Source organism: Pollachius pollachius (genome assembly GCF_949987615.1).
Source record: "Pollachius pollachius genome assembly, chromosome: 1".
Classification (NCBI taxonomy): Eukaryota; Metazoa; Chordata; class Actinopteri; order Gadiformes; family Gadidae; genus Pollachius; species Pollachius pollachius.
The window spans coordinates 29,066,072-29,086,467 of record NC_136934.1 but is presented as its reverse complement, the minus strand read 5'-3'; the positions used below and the strand labels follow the sequence as shown (position 1 = coordinate 29,086,467).

Sequence of the window (20,396 nt, the reverse complement as noted above, 5' to 3'; positions counted from 1 at the left end):
AGTTCCTTTACCCAAATTCTTCTCAACCATAGCCAAGATATCCCCCACTACAAGTCTTAACTTGTTGTGCAAGTGCCAGAGACGTCAGACGCAGTCTTTATGATTCATAATATAATCCGAGTCGCACATTGCTTTTGGCCTTGATATTAGATATAATATTATATAAAGACCCATATATAATATTATTATTATTATTATATTATATTATATTATATTATATTAAATTATATAGATATAGAGCTCCAGGAGTCCGCAAACGGCAACAATCCCTTCTCCTCCATGCTGTGGTTCAGTCTGACAGCTCATTGGTCAATGGGCAGTAGCTCATTTGCATTAAAGCTACAGACACCAGAAACAGTGCATTCTGAAGGGACTGAAACAGAGGGGAATAGTGGTAGGTGGGGTCCCTAAAAGCTATATCCAGCAAACAGCTTCAAAAACATGTTTTCTGGAACTCAAATACTATGTTTACTTGTTGTGAAAACGCCATAATATGTCTCCTTTAAGATCAATTTCCAAAATATGTTTTTTCTTTTTAGTCAACTTTAGCATGGTTGCATAAACTTATTCTTACCACTGTATATATATATATATATTATCCATCCATCTCTCAGAGAGTAGTGGCCCTGAGGCTGGCCCTCCCCTCCTCCGGCCCCGTCCTCTCCCAGCCCTGCCGTATGCGGCCCAGGCTCCTGTCAACGCAGGGCAGCACCATCAGCAGCTTGAGGACCAGCACCACGGAAGGCATCACCAGACACAGCATGTAGCCTGGCGGGGTCCACCACTTGTAGGTGGAGGGCTTCAGGAACTTGTTCCAGCCATATATGTATCCATGGGCCGTGCATACGATAAGAGTAAGGTGACCGAGCTTGGACTGAGAGAGGGGAAGACATTAAAGGTGATACATTAACTAACAGTGCCAATGTACAAATCACCAGCGTTCAACCCACAGGAAAATGATTTATACTTCTACATGTGGTGGAATCTTCTTGTGATGAACTAGACTATGAAACGATTTAATCGTGTTTGTCACAGCTCCAGAAGAATTGTTTTTTTTAAGCACCAGCATTGGCCTCTGAAGCAGTGTTGTTATTAATTACTTGTATAATGTGATTGATTTAATTTACTTTTAGCATTTAAATGATGCTTTTCCTGGGAGACACCCAAAACAAGCACTAGGGTACAATAAAGGCACACTGGTATTAATGTGTTGGAGGTGTTGAACTGCACTCCCTCAGTAGTAATCAGTTTACCATTGAACCAATTACTAACAGCTGATCCTTGTGACTCAGCTTTTCTTTTACATATTACAATGATCTTCTGCAAAAATGTGTGAGCACATAACCACAATCGTGCTCACTTGAATTATTAAGTGGCTCACACATGGTATCTGTAATCTTTCCTTCACAACCAAACTTTATCATCTATAATTGGATGATAAAAAAATAGCTCGACCTTAACACTCTATTGTGTGTAATCAATGCATTAACCATTTCCTCTCCCCCTTTATTTATTTCCATATTCTAGTGTCACATAGGGCTACGTGCAACTTGAAAGCCCTACGGACTCCTACTATTTATTTTACTGCCCTGCTTTTAAAACCAAATTGACACCCTTGCCTGCAGGTCTGACCTTCCCACAAACAGACCAGTGACCTGTATTAATAGTTGTCTCTCTCTGGGGGTATTCTACACTAGTATCATAATTCTATTTTATGAATACTTTAACATTCAAAGTACAGGGCTAAAGTTAGCCAGCCTTGCATGGTGTGGGCCCGCCTTGTACACTCAGTTAACTAGACTCCTTGGACACATTTTAGGAGGATGACATATCGCTTTTACCAAGTTTTAACGACTCTGCTGAAAGACGTACCACAAGAATCCTTATGTCTCGTGGACACAGGTTTTACTGATAATATGTTCATGGGGTTGATATGCAGTTCTATATTCTTAAAGTTGAACACACACACTGACACACTTCCACAAAGAGGGGCTTGCACTGAAAATGTGGTCCACATCCAGTAAGTTTGGCGTTTCCTTAATCGCTTCTTTGTACACCGCAAACAATCCAGATACAAAAAATGAAATCCTGATCTATAAGTGAAAGGAGTGAGTTGACGCTTTAGTGTTCACAATCGAGAATTTTAGCTCTGCATTTTCTGTTTTTGGATGGAGCCAGTGGGTCTGATGGCTGTGTGGAACACCTTCCATGTATTATTTTGGTGGTGTTTGCAAAAAGTGAATGAATGGATAAATGCAGCACTAGTAGGCGAGGGTACGTTAAGCTAACCTGGACAAAGGTGAACTCTCTCCAGCTGAGGGAGCCCCCCACCGACGGGAGGGAGGTCAATCCCAGCAGGAAGTACAGGAAGAAGCCCATGATGCCGAGCACGAAGAAGGAGTCTGTGGCCCAGGCCTCTGTGTTATCAAAGTAGAACAGGGTACTTTTGTTGTCCTTCATCTGGGGAAGGAATGAGAAACGATCAACCTCAAACCCGAACACTGAGGTGGCTCCCTAGCCTGGGAAAAGATAGGGTCACGGCCAACATACGAAAGCATGCCTACCTCATCCACCACCGTTGAGATGAGTTTATGTCTGACAGCGTAACGTATGGGGATGATGAATGTATAGAGCACATGCAGGAAGGCTAAGGCCAGGGCCAAAAGGCCCAGCTGTTTCCTACACAGCATCCAGCGGTCCAGCCAATCAGGGAAGCGACTGCAAGTCCACATTTCTTCATTGTTATTTTTTTCATTTGCTAAAACCCAATGTGAATGACAGGTCTAAACTAAGATCACTGTGGCTCAGCTATTGAAGGTTATCTTCACTCTGTGCTCTCTGACCTGTACTTGGTTCCTCTATACAGCTGAAGGATGGCAGCCATTACGCCTGGCAGGTAGCACAGAGACAACATGATCAGAGATACGATGGGGAACACCTGCATGAACACATAGGTTATAGAATTGTAACACATGGAGCTGGAGTAGAAGCAACACATTAGCTACTACGGAGGGCCTTCTGGTCCAGATGGCGATGGGATGTTTCTACCTTGTTGGCCAGGGACGCAATGATCCTAAAGGAGATGTCCTTGTCCTGCTCCACATAGGCATAGATAACGTCTCTGATGAGCAGGTAGAAGAAGAAGAAGGCAGTTAGACCGGTGGCGATGCAGAGAGGTAGCCTCCAATAGGGGAACAGCTGCAGGGGGAAGTCCTCCACCTCCCTGGCGGCTGACAGACTGCCTCTGTCCAGGACGCTGAGGCCCAGCCTGGTAGCCAGCTCTCTGACCACCTGCTTGGCCTCAACACTGTCCCCACACAGGAACACCTGGAGATAGGAGGTGGGGATGTTAGATTCCAGATGTACTGTACTCATTTGCTTATATCCTGAATGGACAAAGTTAATAGATGTGTTCCCCCTATTCAGGGTCAAACTGTTTTGCCATCTTTCTATCATTCAATATATCCTTTCTGATAACAGAACGTAATCACCCTGTTTTTACATGTTTGCTACTTTGTACTTCCATGGCGATAAATTAGATCACTTTAATAAGATTGGTATCAATTAGATTGGTGTTCCTCAAGTATATACAAAATTAACAGTACATTCATGCATCCTCTATATAAATTTAACAAACATGAACTCCTCTTTTCCAAAGCTCAATGGATTGAGCCTTGCATACCACACTCTCAGGTATGTTGTTAAAGATATTATAATAATCAACCCAACAACAACAATAACAACATCAGCAGCAGCAGAAGTGGGACAACCGTTTGAAACACCTAGTCAGAAGGATTGAGTGTTTTTTTCCCCCAGGTGTGTGTGGAAATTGGCTGGGCGGCAAGCTATGTCTACCTACATTACTGCAGCAGTAACAGCAGGGGACGGCCGACAGACTAAATCTCCATCTGAATGTAAATGTGACACAGCCCCAGACCCGCTGAGGATCTAATCAAATTGCTGGCCAGGGAATTGCTCTCTCTTGCTAACACAGTTGTGCACACTCATGCCTCCACTCCTTCCAACTCATGAAGGCGTGCGGGTACAAATGTTGCCTTCTGGCCTTCGCTCAAAAAATAGGATTCTATTGGAAATCTAGCACTGTGGTGTGTGTGTGTGTGTGTGTGGGTGTTTGTATGAGCAGGTGAGTGTGTGCCTATTTGTGTCTGTATGGGCATGTGCAAATATGTGTAGGTACGTTCATGAAATGTATGAACATGTGTGTGTTTCTGTAAAGAGTAGGCAGATTGAGGTTTGATCTCCTGAGATTTCATCTTGTTTGTGTTTCTCTTTATAGAAGATACTTGAAAGCTCTGATAAATACTGGCTCATCTTTGAAACATCTCAACGCCTGTTATTTGTTTACACAAGCATTGTTCTCATGTTCCTCTTCTGTGAAAAATGCTGTAGAATAAATAATCAAATCAGATTTTTTTTAAATCTATTTCCCATCTTTTCCAGTGTCCTGCGCCATTCAAATAACGGAAAGCCCAGGGAAACCCTTTGTTTGTACACCAAGGAAGGATGAAATCCCTTGATTGCGTCAGCAAACCTATACACTTTGCAAAACATCTGCCAGCTCATCAGGGAGAGGATCAGTGGCTCTTTATCAACACCGTTATTGCTTTTTCTTTCTTCCAGTGATTTGAAAGCATCCTTTAAGGCATTAAAAAAAAGAGTCTGGAGAAAGGGAAAAGGCAGCATATTTTTTATAGATTTCCTGCCTCTGCTCCTTCCTTACCTGTTTCCCAGCCAGGGGTCCATTCAGCAGTACCCAGGCAGACAGCGTATTCAGGCCCTTCACCACCAGGGCTCCAGGGACCAGCCTACAGGGGGTGGGATGTCGGGTGGGGGGATGCAAAACAAGCACTTTAGTTGCCATTGTCTCTCACGGTAGCTGTACACATGGTGACAGACTCAACACTGGTCTACACTAGATGTCCATATTTCGATGACTTGAAGATGACTAATGAACAGTGGCGGTTTTAGGCACGGGCGAACCGGGCAGCCACCTGGGGCGCCATTCTTTCATGACACGTGGGGGGCACCACGAGCAGCTAAAAAAACCCTGTATATCTTGTATCCGAATTAGAGAACGTTGACATTTATTTTTTAGAAATTGTGTTTTTCAAATGGTTGAACTTGAAATGCCTTGTTTGAATTTCAAAGCGGTGATTTCAAAAATAATCAAATTCAGATAACCTTGTTTTCATAGTAAAGTATTTGAATGTTATGAATTCATGGCATGTACATTTCCATATACAAATTTAGTTGCTTTTAAGATTCCAGATTATGGCAGGGATTTGCTTCCATGGAAAAGGTGTGTGTATTCAAATAGGCCATTACCTCTGCAGGTACTCAGCATTGGTATCCGGGTACATGTCCTTTTTCTGGTTATTACTGAGGTCTACAAACACCTGCTCAGACACATTCATATGCATACTGATTATAGTTTGTACATATTATCTATACATTAGGGATGGGAAATTAAAGCAAAATTCTGTATATATTGCGCTCTGAATATATTCTGTTCACATTTGTAAGTCATAAACAAACCAGAATGGTCTGGGATGATAACCACCAAACATCTCTCTCGCAATTATACTCTTTAGACAACAGAGGGCGTATTCAACGTTGCATTAGTGACGCAAAGTTGTGATTCTTTTTCGGACTTTCCGGATTCACAAACAAATATTTTCGAGTCAGATCGTTCATTTGCACATGCACAAATCGAAGAACCTAATAATGAGATGATTGATTCTCCTTGCAGAGACAGATTGTTCATACCGGATATCAGAAGTAATACGCATGTGCAAATCCAATAACAATTGAAAGAAATTAACACTCCACTCACAGATATGAATCGTACATACATAAAAGATTTGTTATTTTTTAACAAAACGTTCATGAATCACATCACTAGGTTGTATGCAACAGGGCCTGCAACCAGAACTGTAGAGAAAAACGCTACAACTTGAAGATGGCAAGCAGGAATCCTTTATCAGATGTAATAGAGACAGAAAAAACTCCAGTTATGCTCAAGTCACATGTTTGGCAATGCTTCGGCTTTCTAGTAAAATATATGAGAACAACAAATGAGTTTTGACAAGACAAACACAATTTGCACGTTGTGGAACGCTATAAAACCCTACACTGCAGCCAACACCTCAAACATGACTGTTCATCTTCAACAGTACCAGAAGATATAAAGACATATGGTATATGGAATATATGGATATAAGCAATATTCTTTATAAAGATATAAAGAAAATTCCCATTGGGCCGAAGAACTTTACAGAAGACATTTGCAATAGCCTTACCACATACAAAGCCACAGAAATAACCAAAGCTATTTAGAAATTCACAGCCTGTGACTTGCAGTCGTTTTCTGTTGTAGAGAACGATGGCTTCAGGCTTTTACTCAAAACACTGGAGCCAAAATACCACATCCCATCACAAAAACACTTTTCTAGTTTTGTCATACCGAATATCAACAAAGAACCGAGGGGACATAAAGTTGTTAAGTGCTTGAAAGAAGCTAATTGTATTTTGCTTACTAGAGTAGGCTGGATTAGCCATGCTACACAGGGCCATATCTCCATCACTGAGCATATCATACGTAAATGGGAGATGGCTAGCTATCGCCTGCAGACTCACCTATTATTTGAGTTGCACACCTGAGTTAACAGCCTGGGAACCAGACAAATCTCACAAGCTCATGTTTCATATGGTCTGCAAATAGGTCTGGCCTCGCTCTGATCCCAAAATAATTCTGCCCGGTCTGAAGCAGACCGAGCAATCACAATCGTTTATCTAACATTAGGCAGGATAAATACGATGACGTGCATGCACGCCATATAGGCATTTCAACAACAACAGAGAAGGCTGCCGCAGCTGTCAAACGGTCTTTTGATTCCGGTATCAGGACAGTATTAAATAAACTGGATGGTATATTTTCACCAAAAAAAGGACTGCACTCAGAGCTTTTGTTGACATCCTTTAGTCGCTCAATGCTTTGTCATACGTGTTGTTGCTATGATTGGTTGTATGCTTGTCCAATTGCGTCCAGAGGCAATTTGGTCTGCACACGTTGGAGACGCCCTTTGAAAGTCTAAAATGGATGGCGAGGTAAACGTGGGTGAAGTGCAAAAACAGGCAGCACTGGAATGGGACCTAAAGAGGCAAATTCACAACACTTCAGTTGTAACAGACTAATCATGATGGACGTTGTAACCAGATGGAACAGTTGAGTTGAGTATGATATGCTCGAAAGCTATCTGGAACAACAGTTACGAGGCAACGCCAGATACATTGACACGTTGAATGTCTGTGATATATATCAGATGCGGAGGACATCGTCAAGGTGCTGAAACCACTAAAGACTACTACTACAGTTGTTTGTGACCAGAAGCAGCCCACTATATCACTGATTGTGCCGCTCCTGTGCATGATCGATAAGGGCATATCCCCCCATGATGGGGATCCCCAATCGTAGCGAGTTTGAAGAGCGCCATTCTGAAAGACATCTCCGGTCAGTACTCTGCTGAGGTGTACAAAGAAGGTCCTCTGGTTAGCACAGCCCTACACCCGCGATTTAAGTCTTCCCCAACTAGAAGAGAACCAAAGAGTCTATGCCCCATTCACTTTCACTGGCTACAATGGCCATATTTCGGGCATTATCCGTTACAATTGCAGTGTTCTGAACTTGCCTCTTCAAGTCCTATTCCATTGCTGCCTGTTTTAGCACTTCACCAACGTTGACTCCTATAATGGGTGAGGCTGCAGAACATAGCTAGACATCTGTTACATATGAAATGCTCTGTGATGGTGATATAGCCTTGTGTAGCGAATCACTTCTGTAAAGTTCTTTGAACCAATGGCAATTTTCTTTTTATAAAGATAAAAAGAAAATGTGAGTACTCTTGAAGATGTCATGTTGGAGGTGTTGGCTGCTGTGTAGGGTTTTATAGCCTTGCACCACTTACAAATTGTCTTTGTCTTGTCACAACTCGTTTGTTGTTCTCATACTTCACCTGCAAGCCAATTATTGCAGAACATGTGAGGTGATGACTCTACTACATCTGACGTAGGATTGCTGCTTGCAGCCATCTTCAAGTTGTAGTGTTTGTTTCTACAGGTCCGGTTGTAGGCCCTGTTGCATACAATGTACATTGCACCCTCTGTGGTTTAAAATGTGTCTCTGTAGACGTTTTTACACTGCCAAATATGCCCGTCTTATGCATGCCTTTTTACCGGCATGGTCCGCGTGTTTACACTGCCCGAGGTAAATTGCTTGCTTGAGCTAGCACCTCAATTTACTCTCCCGGACCCTACACATATTGCCGATTTTTGATGTAAATGTGATAAGACGGCTCCGCAGTTCTGGGGGGGGGGGGGGCTTTGGTAGAGGTGTTGCTGTGCTGTCTCTACAACAGAGACAACGCAGCGATATCAACATGAATAGTTCTAACTGGAGTGACACGGAAATCCGCGAGCTGTTGACCATCATGGGAGAGAAGGTGATGCAGTCGCATTTAACAAAGACGTTGAAAGATGGTGCGATCTACGAGAAAAATGCAGAGGAACGTTCCTTGAGTGCCAAGCTGCGACCGATCCGGCTCGGCAGTGTAAAAAGGCCTTGTGACCGAGGTATTTTGGTGGTGTCATCCCAGATAATTATGTTTTCCATTTAGAAATTCGTGATACTCTTTTCTATATTACGAAATGGATCAATATTTCTTTAGATCATGATATTTAATTAATGAATTTCAATTAATCAATTAATTTTGCCATCCATAATATATATATTTATAGATATATCTATAAATATAGATATTATAAAATTATAGATATATCTATAAATATAGATAAATCAGATGTAATTAATCATCTAAATTCGACAGAAACCAGCTAGAGATTGCTGACAATGTAAAATGCAGATTCATCCATAATATGGAAAGCAGAGCGTAGCACAGTACAGCATGGCTCACATCCTAGCTGCATGGTATCAATCAACCCCATCCCTCCATAACATAGCTTAAAACGCTGCATAGATCAAAGAGGCAGAAAGGACTGCTAGGTTACATAACTCTCATAATGAACATGTTCACCTTCCCCTTGAGCTGTGGTGCCAGTGTCTCCAGGAAATCATAATGTTCTCTGTGAACACAAATGAAGATGAGACTGGCTAACTGGGCAGCTTCTGTGTGACTCAGAACCTAAACAAACAAACAGAGACGCACACACACATACACAAGACGTTATTTCTTTGTGTGAATTCATATAGATATGAAGAAAAGGGAGGTGACCCAGTGCGTACCTGAGCCCCCGGGGGCAGGGGGCCACAGCTGTGGGGCCTGCGGCTGCCGTACACCACCCTGTAGCCCGTCTGGAGCAGCCGCTGGCCCAGAGAGCGACCCAGGTCCCCCGTCCCAAAGATACACAACAGCTCTCGATCCGAGGGCGGCTCCATGCCAAGAGGACGCAGAAAAATGCCTGGTTTCACCTCAGTGGACATGGCGGTCGTGTGCGTGTGCCGTTGTCCCTAGCAGTATTCATGTGGTCAGAGGAACCCATTGCGGAAATAGTTTGCACCATGTCAATGTCCAGATGCAGAGTATGTGTGTGTCAGCATGAGTGTGCAGAAATAGGTGAGTAAGTTCCTGTGTGTTAATGGGAGTGTGTGTATTTTTGTGTGTGAGTGTATGTGTGTGTGGCATGTTTTTCATTATATCTGATAACATTGGTTTATTACACTTGTTATCTTTGTTCCATACAAAACAAGGTGGGGTTGTGTGTAATGGAACTCTATGACTCTTCGTCTGTGTAGCCGAGAAAGACTCCTTTCACAAGTATACAGTGACAGGAACAGCACCATTTATTCATTGAACTGACAGTATACAGTCATACACCACGACACCATTTGCTAACATCACAACAACAGTGCTACAGCAAAGTCGCTAAAATATTCCCACAAGTGTTAAGTTATCTTGAGCGCTCTCAACACTGTGGGGGATTGAAGACAGGAAATGGCCAAGCACCTGTCCTGTCACACTGCCCCTCAGCCTCCTCAGGTCTGTAGGATCCTCCAGAGAGGAGGACACCGAGCCACCTGGGCCAAAGACCCTATGGACCATCTGATTGTACAGGTTGTCATATGAGGATCTTACGGCTCCCCTGTCCCTGGGCGGCCAATAATTCAAGCAGGAGGACAATGGATGAGCGAATTGGGCCGCCTCCATGGGGCTCACAACAGGGAGCCCAATGGGTGGAGGTAGCGAGGTTGATTCTACCAGGATGGAGGAGGATGGTAAAATTCCCATGAGGCAAAATTTTTTATTTGTTATCATCATTCATCTGACTCTTTATTTTTTCATTATCCAGTTCCTAGCCCAATAAAATGCTGTCAGGTGTTTTTTATGTCAAGAATTTATTGAAGCTGACATTTTCCCCCGAAAATGTGCTTTTTGGTAATAGTGGATTTGCGTTGAGCAGGAAAGATAGCGTGATTAGATTGAAGCTCATACCTGCAGAGACTCATGGAGACCTTGAGATCATGTCACACCTTCAATGAGATAGGCATAGGCAGCACACACCCTCTTGGGTTGACAAGAAATAGCCAGCAATAGATAATCTATATAAATATAGATTACACACATACATACACACATAGGCTGTGTGAATACAGGTCATACACAGGTCATACACTTCTCTTACATAGTGTTTTACTGTGTAACACAAGATGAGGACAGATCCTGATATGAGGAATGAAGAATGGGTCTATAGGTCCAGGACTTGCCATAAACATGCTGTTAAATCTAGGGCTTGACATGGTGTAGAAGGCCAACAGTAAACCATTTAAACCAAACAGTGAATATTGGGCTACATCCGGCATTGACATTAATTTATCTATTAGGCGCCTGAAAGTAAAATGAACAGAGGTGGAAAGTAAGGAAGTAAAAATACTACTTGATACTTAATAGTGTGCGCTTTCCATTAGTTACCAGAACGATGTAACCGACAGAGAAGAGGGGGAGACGCCGTCTCAATGGCGTCAAGGGAGAACTGTAGCGTAGATCTGCAAATTGGAGCGAAGTTAACATTCGTTATTTTCAGTATGTTGTTGTTGTTGTTTATTTGAAAGAAGAATGGTTTAACTGTCTTCTAACGACATTAATATGAGGTTCATCAGCTTTGCACAGGAACAGCTTGTAGGATGTCAGAAGGCTACTCCTTACTTCTGTGTGCCTCAAGTGTGAGCAAGTGTGTGTGCGTGTCTGTGTGCCTGTGTGATCTTCAGCCCATCCTGAGTCTCATCAGTGAACAATAGAACCGGCAGGCTCACTCACCATTTAATGTCACAACCTGGACCCTAACCACACAGAACATACTCCACACCTCCACACAAACACATGCCCCATCCACATCACAATACTGGTTTTGCTATATATATATATATATATATATATGTTAGTACTAGATACGTATATATGTATCTAGCTCTAAAAGCGACACATTACCTCCGTGCTTGTGCAGTCATGTCTATAACTACAGCATTAATGTCTACCTGAGGGGATTTCTCAGCAAAATGAGAAATCGTTTGAGCCCTCACCTTTAAGGCATTCATTCACTTAAGATTGTTAGAGTAGAGCCCGTGGCAGATCCACTCCAGTGACTCACATAGCTCTGGCTTTGGGGAATCACTCCTTATGGGTTTTATTTATATTGCTCATTGCACCTCCTCCCTTTTCTTCCCTCCTTCTCTTTGTTCTTCCTGTCTTACCTTTTCGCTCCTGTTTCTCTATCACATCTGTCTTTCTTTTTGTCTCTTTCCTTTGCCAAGATCAATACCTAACAAAATGTAGAAATCAATTCAATTAGGTTGAGAATAATGATTCCATCAGGAGGAGGTCTGGCGAGAGCTCTGTGTGCCTGGCCATCTGTTTGTCTGTCCTGGTTTCACACAGGATATTAAATGCTAAATGAGTATCGCTGTGGTCTTGAGGGAGCCCCCCCCCCCTCACACACACACATACACACACACACACACACACACACACAGTCACATGCACACAATATAGCACTTCAACACAAGGGTAATTGGCACCTGACTTCTTGCAGCAGCCTTTGAAACTCACCAAAGATTTCAGAGCCATGTGTGAGTATTTTGGGAATAGGCTTTGTTCGGGTCCCAGAACATCTTGCGACATTTAACAGTGTGGTGCTCTGGGACATGTTTACGCCACATTCACATGCTGAACAGCTACTTTTTAAATGTCAGCATAGAAAAAAAGATTGCAGTGCCGCTGAGAGAGTGGGCTCAAGTTGAGCGAGCATGTGGTGGAGCCTGCCTATAATTAAAACACACCGATACACTTTCACTGTTCCTACAGTCATGGTGCTGGAGCCTGCCTACACATTAAAACACACAATACACTTTTACTGTACCACCAGTCATGGTAGTGAAGCCTGCCTAAACATTAAAACACACCGATACACTTTCACTGTTCCTACAGTCATGGCGCTGCTGAATGTTCCACAACAAATAACTCTGCAGCACACTGAAAAATACAATTAGTTTTCTAGCAAGTAGAAATGTTATAGTACAGTGTGTAGATTTTTGCCCCACATTGCAACATTTGAGAATGGGTCGCCTGTGGGAAGTGTGTGTTATTGTGTGTTATTGTGTGTTATTGTTTGTAGAACATAATTGGTGTGAGTAAAACCCATTAGCCACAAGGCTGACATTAACAAAGAATGAGAGCAGGTTTTTGTGTTTGTTAACGTATTGACATTGAGAGGGATTAAAATAGTGACATAGAAAGAGAGCGGTAGCAGCAGATTGGCAGAGAGACGATTGAGAGAGACAGAGCGAGAGCGTTAGAGAGGGTGGTAAAAGAGAGGTGATGGTGAGGGGGATAGAGAGGCAAGAGGAGATAAAGCATACCAGAGCTTAGAGAATCTCCTTCTCACGGAAGAATAGACACAATCTTTAGAAAGAGTCACCCACAACATATTTGATGAAATATACAATGCTTTTCCGTTCATACAGTCTGGTTCAGCATGTTCATTATAAAAGTGTTAATATGAGTTTCAAGGAAGGTTGAAAACAGTATGGATAAAAGTAGAACCTTGTTCTAGAGACGTGCTTTAGGGCAGATGAGAAAGATACATGAAAACCTATGTGTGTGTGTCTGTGTGTGTGTGTGTGTCTGTGCACGTTTTGTAGTGTGTGTTCGTGCATGTGCGTGTGTTATTATGTTACTATAATATTATGTGTTTTTATAAATTCATATATGTATCTTATCAAAACTGCAGGGCTAAATACTCTAACATTAAAAAACTAGTATAATCCAAAACCGAATCCATCATCTCCGAAGATTACGTGCTGGGAGTCCAACATTTCTATCTTGTGGCCCCGAAATAAGAGTTGAGCTCCATGAAACAGGCTATCGAGAGATTCCTGATGTTTCCTTTGACGCACATCGCTATTGAAAAAGGTATTGCATTTGTGTGTAATTATTTTGAACAACACATTCTTTTTGAGCTACAAGGTGCTCCAGGAACTCTGAGCCTGGCTCCACTATCATTGAAAATGGCAGCGCGGGATTGTTTCTGGTCTTGTGCACCTTTAAAAGCACAAAACAGGCTTTAATAATTTCCTGGCCTCATAAAAACACAAACTCACACACACAAACATCACACACACAAACACACAAACACACACACACACAACACACACACACACACACACACACACACACACACACACACACACACACACACACACACACACACAAACACACACACACACACACACACACACACACACAAACACTCATGCATAGTGAAATGGATAGGACTATATTGATTTGAGAGGAATTTTCTTTTTACAGTTTCTCAGGTAAAGTCCAAAACATAAAAGTAAATAAAATGATTAAACCTCACTAGAAACATAAATACAAAATAGAGCATACATAAATATTCTTATTATAGATCAAATACGCATCTCACCAACAGCAGAAATAAATACAATATGATCTGAGCAGAGTGAAGTAAAGCGTCTCCAGTATGTTGCAGGCATATTGCAGAGGTCATCTGGATATAATAAACACTCAAATGGACTTCAAAGTACCTTTGCTAAATTGACCATGCAGAGTTCACACACGTCCGGGAGTGAGAGGAGTTAAAAGAGTTTGATGGCCACAGGGATGAAGGATTTCCTGTGGCGCTCTGTGAAACTCCTCAATGCCCAGATTCTGTTCCTGAACTCTTCTGTTCAGACAGCACTCTGTGGAGCGGGAGGGAGTCATTGTCAAGGATAGAACGTCGTTTGGACAGCATCCTCCTATCTGTGAATCCCCAGTTCTACCCGCAGAACAGTCGGGCCTCCCTTACCTGTTTGTTTAATCTATTGGAGTCCCCTGCCCTCATCCTGCTCGAAGGCAGGATGGAGCCTGTGGGGGCACTGACCCCCACAGGCTGGACAATGTCTAGATCCAATCCCCGGGAGGAGATGATCATAAAAAGTCCCAAAAGCTGACTACTGGAGTCAGTAGGGGAGGGGGCGAGGGAGGCAGAGAGAAAGAGTAGGGCAGGCCATAGAGGCACTCCCATTAAAATTGCAGATTCAGTTTGCTGGCCGGGTCCGCATCACCCCCAGTCAACTGGCTGCTTGTGTTGTAGCCTGTGATGCTCTTTACGCCCCTACACACCTCTCTGTAGCTGTTCCCCTGGAGCTTGTGTTCCAGCTTCCTCCTTTAGCAGTCCTCCTCCTCTTTGATGTTCACACACAGCTGCCTCTGTACCCTTCTGGCTGATTCCCTATCACCTGGCCTGAACACCTTCAGGAAGGGCTGGAGCTCTTCTGTGACCAAGGGCTTGTTGTTGGGGAAGCATTTACCCATCTTCAAGGGAACAGGCTGTCCACACAGAGCTTGATGTAGTCAGTGATGCAGTCTGTGAGACCATTGATGTATTCCCAATGCGGCTTGCAGAATGTCACCCAGTCAGAGGTCTGGAGGCCATCCTGGAGGGCATCACTGACCTCTCAGACCGCCTCCCAACAGACCTGATGGCGTCAGGGAGGTGTTTAACCCTGCACTACTTCATTGGAAGATGGCCCAGGTTTCAGTCTGATCTTCCCAGCAGGGGATGTGATGGAGCTGTACTCCTCCTTAACGTTGGCATACAGCAGGTCCAAGGACCTCCTCTGTTTGCTGGGCAGTCCAAAAACTGGGTGAAGACTGGAGGTGTCCTGTGGAGAGACACATGGTTGAGTTGCCAAGATCCCCATGAAGGCTTGGGGGTGCAGAGCCTGGAGCCTCATGGTGACAGACTGCAGGACATCACTGGGGGAGGCCGCTGCAGATACACTCCTCTGTCCCAAAGTCGCCTGGGTGGAAGTGTGTGTTTTTAATGAAGCTGGCAAGTCCAATGCCCATCCACTTGCCAGCTTCCATGTGATTTCTGTGTGACGGTTAACAAAACTTTTCGATCCTCCGCTGAATTCCCATGTCCTTCTTCTTATCATCATGGGGATACTCAAAGTGGTGTTCCCGAGGTCTGTATCCCGGATGACTGACCTATGGTGGCAGGTGTAAACAAAGCTAATGCCTTGTTTCTTTGTTCTCACCAAGGCAGCGGGTCGGTACGCCATAAGTGTCCCGGGCTCCATGAAACAGGCATCAAACACTCAAACCACACCTTTTCCATGTCCATGGGTCCATGAGCTAACTAAAGGGAGCTGAGGTTAAAAGTGTCTATTTTATCTGCTTCTCCATACGACCCTATCTCTAAAGCTAGAGCCATGAGGACTACAGGCCTGGAGCAGATGATCTGAAAGTAAAACAGAAGAAGACAATACAAATTCATAATTAAATAAATAAAAATGAATGCATATATATATATATACGGTACATGTATATGATTTTTGGTGATCATAGATTCAGCATGGCCCTGTGTTTTGGGGTAGTGTTCAGGCTCTACTTAACAACTTAAGATAGATGAAGTCCCTGTTTGTTTCCATGTTGTTGTGTTTGCAGGAATGGAAAAGTACATTCACTCAAGAATGTACGAGGGTACAACATAAAGCTCTACTTCCAATTATTCTTGGCTAAACTTTGGACTTTACTTTTAGTCCAACCTCCAACTCATATAATAAATAGTGTTGGTTTGTATTTGTTAATGTGTTTGTCTGGGTGGATGAATATGTGTCTTTTCCAATGTATATGTCTGTCTGTTTGTTAACCAAGAAATGCCTATACAGCATCCGTCTGTCGCATTACTTGGTTGAGAATTTGAATTACAACTTGGAGGGAAACATTTCTCTGGATTGGCTCCTACATTAGAGCTCATTGTGATGTTAATGTGAGAGCTTCTTCGCTTGAATGTCGTGGTAATAATCATTCCAGAGACAAACAACTGCCATCTCTGCATTTGTGGCTCCCATGGTGCAAACACCGCCAGCCCTGATAAGACCAATCGCACTCACCGGCTCATTCTGCTGTCGCACAGCTTTTTAATAGAGGATTATTCATTGTCTTCTACACTAATCTATTATGTCCCTACAATTGTGCTGCCTTTGGTGCTATTATGTTGTATTGTGCTTCGTATTCTGTTGCTGTTCCCTGTTGTTCTCCATTGTGTGTCCAACTGGCTGCTCGGTTGTTGCCAGTGATAAGACTCATGTGTTTAGCAGCAACAAAGAATACCTTAAGATTATTGTTGGTGGGTGTAATATCTAATATTCATTGAGAATTCATTGCCACAGCAAATCACAAAACCAAATGTTTTCTAAGGTGTGTTTGTGTAATGTCATGTGTAGAAGAATAAGGATAATAACAATAATAACAATAACGATATTATTATTATTTCATAATAACTTGATGATAACAATATCATCTTCAACCTTATCAGCATCACTATTATCATCCTAATAATTGCTATTATATGTATGAGAGAGTCATGAGCCTATAAATTTACTAGTTCATGCCCAATAGTTTTGAAAGCCGTATTGGAAAATAAAACGAAATATTAATGACATGCAGCTCTGTTCCATTCGAGTGTGCCTTCGCACAACTCAGTGTCCTTGAATAGCTAGGTGAAAAGAAAAAAATGCATTGCATGCAAACCTGAAATGGCAGCTGTCGACGGGATTGGGGGAACATTCACACATTGGATGATGCTGTCATCGGCTACATTGTGTGTGTGTGTGTGTGTGTGTGTGTGTGTGTGTGTGTGTGTGTGTGTGTGTGTGTGTGTGTGTGTGTGCGTATGTGTGTGTGTGTGCATATGTGCGTGTGTGTGTGTGTGTGTGTGTGTGTGTGTGTGTGTGTGTGTGTGTGTGTGTGTGTGTGTGTGTGTGCAACAGTTTGAGTACAGGGCACTTGGGTATACTGCCGCCTGTGTATGGTTTCCATATTTATATATGTGGTTTTGTATATGTATTAAAAACCGTCTGAAATAAAACATTAGACCAGTGTGTGTGTGTGTGTGTCTGTGTGTGTGTCTGTGTGTGTGTTTGTGTGTCACAGTCAGGTAAATGTAATGAGAACAGTATATGCGATAGAGAGAGGAAGAGGGAGAGAGATTGTCTGGGTTAATTGCTGCCTGCATGTTGATATTGCCATATGACCAATGCACTTTAACCGGTCAAAGTTTGCTTTTTCTGATTGGTGAGTTGCATATAATTAATCTGAATAACAGTGTTAGCAACCTTCATACACACATACAAAAAAAAATATGGCTTTAAAAACACACCCAACCGCTATGCTTATAACTCACTCCTTATTAATTGACTATAATAAGAAAGCTATAAAATGTAGTCAGGTCTTTTAAAACATATTTTTATCATTAAGCAGAAAAGCCTTATCTTAAACTGCTGCCAAAAACTTTTTATAGTTGCACTCAAGGTGGCTGAAGTAACTGAATCATTGTCCATGCTGGTCTGCAGTAAATTCTCTCTTCAGCCAGCTGAGTGTAATTCACTGATGTGGCTCAGCTTTGGTCTAACTTGAAAGTGTATTTTCTGCGTCACTGTGTGTATGTGTGTGTGTGTGTGTGTGTGTGTGTGTGTGTGTGTGTGTGTGTGTGTGTGTGTGTGTCTGTGTGTGTGTGTGTGTGTCTGTCTGTGTGTGTGCATTTGCGTGTGTATATGTCTGTGTGTCTTTCTGCGTGTGTGCATGTGTGTGGGTGCGTGGTTGTGTGTGTGTGTGTATGTGTGTGTGTGTGTGTATCTGGGTGTTTCTGGGTGTGTGTGCTAATCTCCCTGACAGCGTCCTAGTCACGTTCCCAGCCAGGTTACCGAGGAGATTCAATTAAGGAGCCAATAGAATGTCTTTGTGTCAGCAGAGCAGTGTAATTGGTCAGTGACTTCCTGAGCTCAGATTGACATCTAAGTGTCATTCACACTCCTTAGTTCCTTGTGTATGTGTGTGTGCGCGTGTTTGTGTGTGTGTCTGTCTGTGTGTGTGTGGTGTGTGTGTTTCTGTGTTTGCGTTTGTGTGTTTGAATAAATAAACGCAAAGAATCTATTTAACTTTAGCCCATCACTCACCAACAACCACATACGCCAACACACACACACACATAAACACACACGCAAGAAGCCTCAGGTCGTTCCTCATGATTCAAGCATGTCATCATGGCAGAAGACATGTTGTGACAGGAGTGGCGACATGATAACTCAGCTGCAAGCCTGGTCGCCCACATCGCAGCACTGAACACAACATCAATGTTTTGGAGCATTTTCCTCCCCCAGAAGAAGGTTATGGTTTGTGTTACATTTCATACCTCATAACTGTAGCTGCATTGTGACGCTGTTGTTCTCACTGCATTGTATGCTAATGCTAAGCATTGTGAATAGTAATGCACTGAGCATTGTGGTGCAGCGTTTTGTTTTGCAGGTGTATAGTTGTGTTGTGTTTTGTTGCACTGTGTCTAGCCGGGGGGCAGTTACCTTAATGTGCTTCCCCCATCCTGTGGGCCGTCTGTAAATATTTGCGTTGAATGCATGCTCTCTCACTCCCATGGTGGATTTGGGTGTTGGTGTGGTTGGTGTTTGTTGTGTGTGTTTGTGTGTTTGTGTGTGTTGGCGTGTGCCTCTCCCAGCTCCGATACCGCAGAGAAAAGTGTGAAAGCTGTCAGAGAACATCAGGTTCCCAAAATAGCCTGCTACCCTCTTAGTGGGAGAGAGAGGTAGAGGAAGAGAGAGAGAGAGAGAGAGAGAGAGAGAGAGAGAGAGAGAGAGAGAGAGAGAGAGAGGGAGAGGGAAATGGAGAGAGATAGAGGGAGAGAGAGAGAGAAAACTGGGTGTGGAAGGGAGAGAGCAGGAGGGAGGTTAAAAGAGGGAGAGGCAGCGATAGATAGAGAAAGATAGAAAGGAGGTAGGGGGAATATTCATATTTGCAAGACAAAGCCTGATTTCTGGGACAGTGACAATGATTAATTATAGATTAGGGATTACAGTAAACACACTTGCAGTACAATTGCATGCACACCCAACACTAACACACACATACACACACACACACACATGCACAAACACACACACACACACACACACACACACACACACACACACACACACACACACACAAACACACTCACACACAATGCCCTATTGTTCCTAAAAAGCATCTTGAAATGTTGTACTCCGGAGAACTGCCAACAGCAAAACCTACATGAGATTCAGGGAACAGAATATGTCATATTTTAAAGTATTCACAGGGAAGATGTACCTTTATCAAGACACTGTTCAAACATGGCAAACACTACCAATGTATTTGTAATGACATTGAATACATTCTAATGTGTTAACATGTAAAGTCAATGCACATATTATATTTTCTACTTTTGCTGAAAGTCAGTCCAGAACCCATTTAAATGCATAGGAAATCACATTGCATTTCATATGCATTCGATAGGGGCCTGATGCATGAAAACATGACAATAAAACCAACCAACATATTTGAAATGAAATCCTGCGCCATTAAAATCGTAGCATTGTTGCAGAAAAAAAAATCTTTAAATGTAATGACCAAATATATAATAATGATGACTGCAAATGTTGTACATTGTTCTGTTCATTATTACCACTCCAATCTTCATTTTCACTTAAGGTTTCTGTTATACAGTTTAAAATGCAAGATCAAATTGTTATCCCATTCTCATGCATTGATTTAAATGAGTGGATGTTGTTTGGTGATGCTGATCACTAAATGTCCCCAAGTCTATGGACAGACTTGGGGACATAGTGCAACAGCATTAAGCTTTACATTTGAAGATACACCCGACACTGAATTTGACTTGCTTAACATCGATAGCGATCCATTTGTATCACATGGATCCAGTGGCGTCACTAGGCTGTTTCATTCGGGGCTAAAGCCCCGAATATT

At 42.7% G+C, this 20,396-nt stretch overlaps 1 protein-coding gene across 1 annotated transcript; it reads right to left on the bottom strand.

The window, feature by feature from the left end:
* Window positions 1–610: 610 nt before the first annotated feature.
* On the bottom strand, window positions 611–9,517 carry LOC307088729 (metalloreductase STEAP4-like; the record flags this gene model as incomplete). Its single annotated transcript, XM_079754702.1, has 9 exons — window positions 611–874; window positions 2,290–2,460; window positions 2,565–2,718; window positions 2,844–2,938; window positions 3,049–3,327; window positions 4,742–4,826; window positions 5,347–5,417; window positions 9,111–9,218; window positions 9,320–9,517. The coding sequence occupies 9 exons, from the start codon at window positions 9,515–9,517 to the stop codon at window positions 611–613; spliced, it is 1,425 nt and encodes a 474-aa protein (XP_079610828.1).
* Between the last annotated feature and the right edge of the window lie 10,879 nt (window positions 9,518–20,396).